We start from the raw sequence: 6,383 nt of genomic DNA, 5'->3' as shown, positions 1-6,383 counted from the left end.
GAGGGGACGTGTCTGGGCTGTGTTGGTGTCACTGTAGGGTCAGGGCATGGGGTGGAGGGGAGCCCTTTGCAGCCTGGGAGGGGCTCTTGTAGGAGCAGGAAGCCGGGTAAGGGGACCCCAGGAAGTGACCTCACCTCCCTGGTCACAGAGCCCAATTGAACTCAGAACCCGGGTCACCAGGCACCCACATTCTGGAGACAGCGCCCGACTGGGCTCATTCGTTGGGACACCTTTGCCTGACGAACATGTTCTGCTGTTGTGTGCCCGTGTCCCGCGGCTGCCGGCTCGGGGGAGCTCGCGGCCGCGACCCTTCCCGACCCTGGAGACAGTGGGTCAGGTCGTGCACAGGACGCCTCAGGTCTCTAGCTCGCAGGGACCCAAAGGTAACACAGGGAGACCCAGAGACAGCCGGTCCAGCCTGACACCACTCTGATCTGACTTGTGTGGCCCCAGGTCCCCTCCCCTGTGTGTGTGTGTGTTGTACGTGTGTGTGTCGGTGTGTGTCTGTGTGGAAGGAGGGGTCGTGTGTGGAGGGCCCACCTGAGCAGCTGCAGGCTGATCAAGGGGTCAGATACCTGGTCGTCAGGTCAGGCTCACACCCCGGTCAAGGCTGGATGGGGGGGACAGGGTCTGCTGGGTTGGCCCTCTTGTCCCCGATGTTCATCCGGAGCCCTGTAGGTGGATGTCACCGTGTCCCAGGCGCAGGGCTGTGCACATTCAGGTCTGTGTCCGATCTGGGAGCCGCAGGTGGAGAGGGAGGAAGGACACTGAGGATGACTGGGTGGGGCTGTGATGTCTCCGGGCCGTCCGCGGGTCACTGTCTTTACAGAAATCAACCGATGAAATCGGGAAACGTCTGGCCGAATCCCATTACACCTGCCGTAGAGAGTTGTGCGTGTGCCCCGTCGCCCAGGAGGGCCACCCTGGACCCAGGGAGAGAGTGGCCGCACAGAGTTCATGTGAAGCAGAGCCTGGAGATGGCCTGGGAAGGCCTCCTTCACCGCCCTGGCCCCTCCAGAGGGTGCTGGTTCACGGGTCCTGGGATCAGGACCCGGAGCCCCCCGAGCCAGAGCCCGAGGGTGAGAAGGCTGGGGTGGGAGACGTGTGTTCACGGGGCCCGGGCGGTGCTGGGCCACCCTGGGAGGAGCCCCCGGGGGCTGGTGTGGGGCCAGGAGCAGAGACTGAGAGCCCCGGGCTGTGGCCTGCAGGGGGCAGAGGTCCTGGTGTGGGTTCCTGGCCGCGGCTTCTCGGGGAGGCTCTGGGGTGAGTTGTGTGTCTGCAAAGGCCCCTGGAGAGGCCGGCGCTGGGTGGGGTGGGGGACCGTCCCTCCTCTCACCCTGAGGCCTTGGAGCCACTGCAACCATCACTCTGTTTTCTTCTCAAGATGCCGGTGCAGGAGCAGAAGCCGGTGCGGCTCCAGAGCCCGAACCAAGGGCATCGGGGTCCTCGGCGTCTCTGCAGTCAGGGGTGGAGTCTGGGGCGACTCCTGCAGGGGCCGGAGAGCCAGCAGGTGACCTGGTACCTGTGCGGGGACAGCGGGCACCTGAGCAGAGTCAGCTGGTTCCTGCTTCTGCTCCCAACACTGTTCCTGCCATCGCCCTTGTTCCCCTATGGATTCCGGCCACAAATCCAGGGCTCAAAGGCCTTCGAGGGGTGTTTATTGTATTTCTAATTGTTGCTCCAGTCCCAGTCCCCGACGCCTCCACCAGAATGACTCTTCCTCTTCTCCCTTATCCTTTCGCTCCTCTACCTTTTAGGTGGTACATTATTTGTTCATGGTATGTTTAAAATCCACATTAATCTTCAATAAAAATTTATTTATTTTACGTTGTGCAATTCCTGAGCACGGGGTATGCTCACGACGCTGTGAACCATGGCACAGAATTTTGCTGCAGAATATCTCGGTCCCCAGGGTCACCGTGTACCCAGAGCCTTCCTTCCCCATTCGTCCCCCGCCAGCCCCACAGAAGTGGGGTCCACACCAGGTCCAGTCAGAGGGCATCACAGCTCGGGCCCTGGAAGGGGGCACGGGACACGTCCTTCTGTCCTACCAGCGCTGACCTTCCTTCACGTGGGACCTGCTGACCTCCTGGATCGTCTCCACCTCCTCCGCAAACAACGCTGAGTGTTCCCAGAAGGGGGACAGCAGGCAGGGGCCAAGGAGGGGCTTCCGGAATCCTGTGCCCTGGGGGACTCTGGGACAGCCTTCCAGGTGGCCCTTTATGTCCTCCAGGCACCAGGCCACGATTCCACCTCATGTCTCAGGGAATGCGCCAACCCATCTAGAAGGCCCGTTACGTCCCCATGTCACAGATGGGGGCACCGAGGCTAATAGCACAGCCTGGGTCACTAGGAAGACAAGCTGGGTCAGGAAGCCCATCTCCTTGACTTTGGATTGTCCTACCCGCAGGCGTGCATCTTGGCGTCCTGGGGCTCGGGGTCCCTCCTCCTGGGGGTTCTCACCACCCGCCGAGGGCCCTCTCGCACTGATCTCAGGGGAGCAGAGCTGACCAACCTCCCTGGGGCCCCACATGGGGCTGGGGAAGGGCCGACTCCGGGCTCTGGGGGCTCTCCCAGTACTGGGCCAGCCGGTCCCCTGCAGGACAAGGACTTCTTGCTGGGGATCGGCTGGGGCCTCTGCTTCCTCACGTTGTCACCTGGGCTGCCAGTCCCTAGACCAGAAACCTGCCCGTCTGAAGAGACCACCGCTGCCTCCCTTGGGTCTCACTTGCCCGAGTCCCTCCCCGGGACGACCCGCATCTCTGACGCCTGCTCCCGTGGGGGCCGCCTCCCCTTGGACTGGGACAGGTCTGGCCTCCATCCCGGGGAACGCACTGGCTTTGGCGCATTATTTGGCCCAGAGGCCTGTGAACCTTCTGGCCCTGGGTCGTGAGGGATGCTCTCCCCTCTGTGGTGTGACCATCCAGCCTTCTGCATCTCCCGGTTTCTGTTTGGGCCACGGGAGGACCAGCCGTGTCCCTGCTGGCGTCAGGCTGTGGTGTCACAGCACAAACAAGGGTCTCTGTCTCCGACATGTGCCCTCTTTTACTAACACAGCCTCTTGTATCCTCGTGACATCCCCTCTCCTCCCCGGTGGAAGGCCCGTGTGACCGGTTCTGAGGAAGAGAATAGAACGATGGGTGTCGCTTCCAAGGTGGTTCATGAAAGCCTGTGGTGTCTCCAGGTTCCTTTTCTCCCGGGTCCATTCTCTGTCTCTGTGTCAGTCTGTGTGTCTGTGTGTGTGTCTCTCTCTGACGAAGCAAGAGCAGATAACATGAGCTGCCCCAGGAGGCCCAGGGCCAAGAACCTGCAGAGGCCCCGGGCTGAGACACAGACGTCCTGAGACCCCCCAGTCCCAGCCGAATCCTGCCAAGAGCACGTGCCCGGTCGCGGTCTTGGAGGCGGACCCTGCCCCAGTCGAGCCTCAGCTGAGGCTGCAGCCCTGGCCTCCTGGGTGACCGTGGGGCTGAGGCTCCCAGCCGAGCCGAGCCGGGAGACTGGCACAGAAAGTGTGAGGTGGTCAAGAGCTCTTCCTGCAGGCACCTCATTAGGGTAATGTCTTTGTGGAGACTCTGGAAGAATTATGGTGTGCATAGTCCTTGTGCAGCTGTACAGAAGGCATCTAGGACGCTCGAGGCCCTCTCTCTCAGAGGCTGACAGTCCCCAAATTCCAATAAGCTATTGCCTATTTTGCTCACTGCCCTCTCGCCAGCAGCGAGCACGTGCCTGGCGTGTCACGGGTGCTTCTACGTGTTTCCTGAAGGAGTGAGCTGCTTTCTGGGGAAGTGTGGGGTGTCGGGGAGCCCAGGGAGCAGTGCACAGACTCACTGCAGAGAAGACACGCGGCGAGGATTACACTGGACCGGTCCGAGGTCTATTTCCCAGCAGACAGGAGGTGACAGCCCCTCTCGGCCGTGGAACCTGGAGGGCACGAGCTGACGGGCCAGGACCGGACTCTCCCTGCCGGCCAGCACGTGCCCTCCTATCCCCAGCTCCTGAGGATCATCAAGGATCCCTCTTGGGCTAGAGCCACGGCCCTCGGACTTCACCCCATCAGCGGCCTGGGGTCACCAGACACCTCTCAGCAAGCCGCGGGATGAGAACTCCCGGAATCGCGAAGAACGCTCCTGGGGTCTCGGAGGACCACGAGCGGAGCCCCAAAGTAAAGGTGGTGGCCCTCAGGGCAGGATGGTGTGCGCACAGGAGGCTGTGGAGGGACAGGGGCACTGAGGGGGCACTGCCCGGTGGGGGCCGGTCTGCCCACGAGCGTTCCCTTTCTCTCCCCGGTTTCTCGTGTGCTGGTGTGGGACACTGCCCTGGTCCTCCAGCCACGGCCACAGAGGCCAGACCGGACGGGCTGCCCGGTGCCCCCTGGCCACGCCCGTCGGCAGGACGAGCCCGGTGCTGATGCAGGACGGGGCCGTGGAAGGGGAGCGCCTCCCACGGGGCTTGGAAGAGACCGCTGTCACCCCTCCTCTCTCTGCCCCCGGTGAGCCGACCCTAACAGGGCGGACGGGGCCAGGCATGGCGCGGACCTGGACGGTGGGGGGTGGGGGGGAGGGCTCTCGACCACGTGTTACCGTCTTTCGGAAGAACGGTCACACCGTCGGCGAGCTCCAAAGTCTCACATATGTCTACGAATCTTTTCATGCTCGGGAAGCTGGACGTGTTCCGTCTGCCTGCGGTCGGGAAGCACAGTCACGTCAGTTACCAGTTCTGGCCGCGTGGGCTGCACCCCGACCCCCACGGACACCTCCGGGCCCTCGCAGGACAGAGACGCGAGGGCGCTGCCACGGGAGGCGCAGCAGACGGGTGATGGGGAAATGTCCTTCTGTCCCTTCTGTGCCCCGAGGCGGGCGGGTGTCCCCAGCGAGGCCCTGGAGACCGGCTCGGGTAGCCCCGTCTGCTCACCCAACCCCTCTGGCTGCAGCCCTTCCCCCCCAGCGTGCGTGCCCTGCATGTCCCGCGGGCCCCGTGCCTGGAGGGGTCCTTCCCCGACCCCACTCCCTTCCGTACCGCCCCCGCCGGGCACAGAACCTCTCCCCATCTGCCTTCCCTTCACCACCTCCACCTGCCCTGCCCCCAACTCCCCCCATCCTGCCCTCAGCGCCAGGGCCTGAGCCTCCCGTGGATGGCCAGCCCCACTCCTGGCCTCTCCTCCTCCGGGCTCCCCCCTCCACTGGCCTCCCCCACTCACCCCTGCAGCAGCCACCTCAGAGACCTGCCCACGTGGTCTCCAGGCTCCGCCCACCCACCTGCCCCCTGCCACCTGCCGCCAGCCTGCCCTGCAAGGGCTGCGACCCACGGTGTGGACTGCCCGTGTCCTCCCGGACTCATACACCAAAGCCCCGGCGCGACGGTGAGAGGGGTCGGGGCCTCCGGGGGTGCGCAGGGTTAGCTGGGGTCCTCGCGACAGGATCGGTGCCCCGGTAAGAAGAGGAAGGGACCGGAGCCCCCTCCCCAGCACCTGACGCGGCGAGACGGCGGCCGCCTGCAGACCCCGGCCCTCCATCGGGTCTGCGCCCTGAGCTGTGAGGATCGGTGTCGGTCGCGGGCGCCCTGTCGCGGAGCCCGAGCTGCGGCAGAGGCCTCCCTCTGAGCCTGTGCCCCTGCGCCCCCCCCCTTACCTGCCCCCGCACACCCCCTCCCCCAGATGTCACTCACTTAAGAACAGTAGCATCTTGGCGGTCCGGCCGGCGCGGCCCAGGCGCAGGTAGACCACGCCGAAGCTGTAGTCCGTGGACAGCACGTGGAAACCCTCCACCCCCTTCACTGGGCGGGAGAGAAGCGAGGCAGGGCGTGCGGGAGGGGTGGAGAGCCCCCTGCTCCCCCCGGGGCCACGGCCCGCCTGACCGCCCCCGTGTGCCGGGCGCCCATCCCGCCTCTCCCCCCACGTTCCCCAGGACGGAGGGGCGTCTGGGGACGGCGCCGGCAGAGGCACCCTGTCCCGCGTCTGGGTGATGAAGCCGGGGGGGGGGGGGCGGGGGCCACTGCCACCCCCGGCCTCCCTCTCCGGGCCCCGGGCTATCATACGCACGTGTGTTCCTGAACACCGCCTTCTTCCCATCTTTCCGAAGAATTAACGTGTATGACTGACACCCCTGTGACCTAGGGGGACAAGGCGGGACCCCCATTTCTGGAATTTTCCAATTTGGACCAGGACCGGTCCCACAGCTTAAGGGAAACACTTCGAACACCCAGTGCCTGCTGAGTGACCCCGTGTAGCGTGGGGGCTTCTCCTAAAATCAGGCTTTTGAATTTTAGGGGCAGGAAGTGACGGGTTTCAGGGCTGTGGGGACCGTCACTGTAGGCTTTCCCGGTGATCCGGCTCCGGCACCCCCACCCGGGCGGGAAGATGCCCCAGGCTGCCGTGGCCAGGGCTC

General features: G+C 64.6%; 1 protein-coding gene and 1 long non-coding RNA gene across 2 annotated transcripts; one reads left to right on the top strand and one right to left on the bottom strand.

Moving 5' to 3' along the window:
• Positions 1-321: 321 nt before the first annotated feature.
• On the top strand, positions 322-1,826 carry LOC123381585. The gene is made up of 3 exons (XR_006588784.1): positions 322-383; positions 830-1,079; positions 1,385-1,826. It is a non-coding gene; the product is annotated as an uncharacterized LOC123381585 (long non-coding RNA).
• A 1,062-nt stretch (positions 1,827-2,888) lies between these two features.
• On the bottom strand, positions 2,889-6,166 carry LOC123381740 (epididymal-specific lipocalin-10-like). The gene is made up of 3 exons (XM_045043544.1): positions 5,665-6,166; positions 4,581-4,679; positions 2,889-4,207 (listed from the first exon to the last, which is right to left on the bottom strand). Exons 1-3 carry the CDS (start codon positions 6,065-6,067, stop codon positions 4,179-4,181), a joined length of 531 nt encoding a protein of 176 aa, XP_044899479.1. The 5' UTR covers positions 6,068-6,166; the 3' UTR covers positions 2,889-4,178.
• Between the last annotated feature and the right edge of the window lie 217 nt (positions 6,167-6,383).

This window comes from Felis catus, chromosome D4 (assembly GCF_018350175.1).
Source record: "Felis catus isolate Fca126 chromosome D4, F.catus_Fca126_mat1.0, whole genome shotgun sequence".
NCBI lineage: Eukaryota > Metazoa > Chordata > Mammalia > Carnivora > Felidae > Felis > Felis catus.
This window is presented reverse-complemented; position numbering and strand designations above follow the sequence as displayed.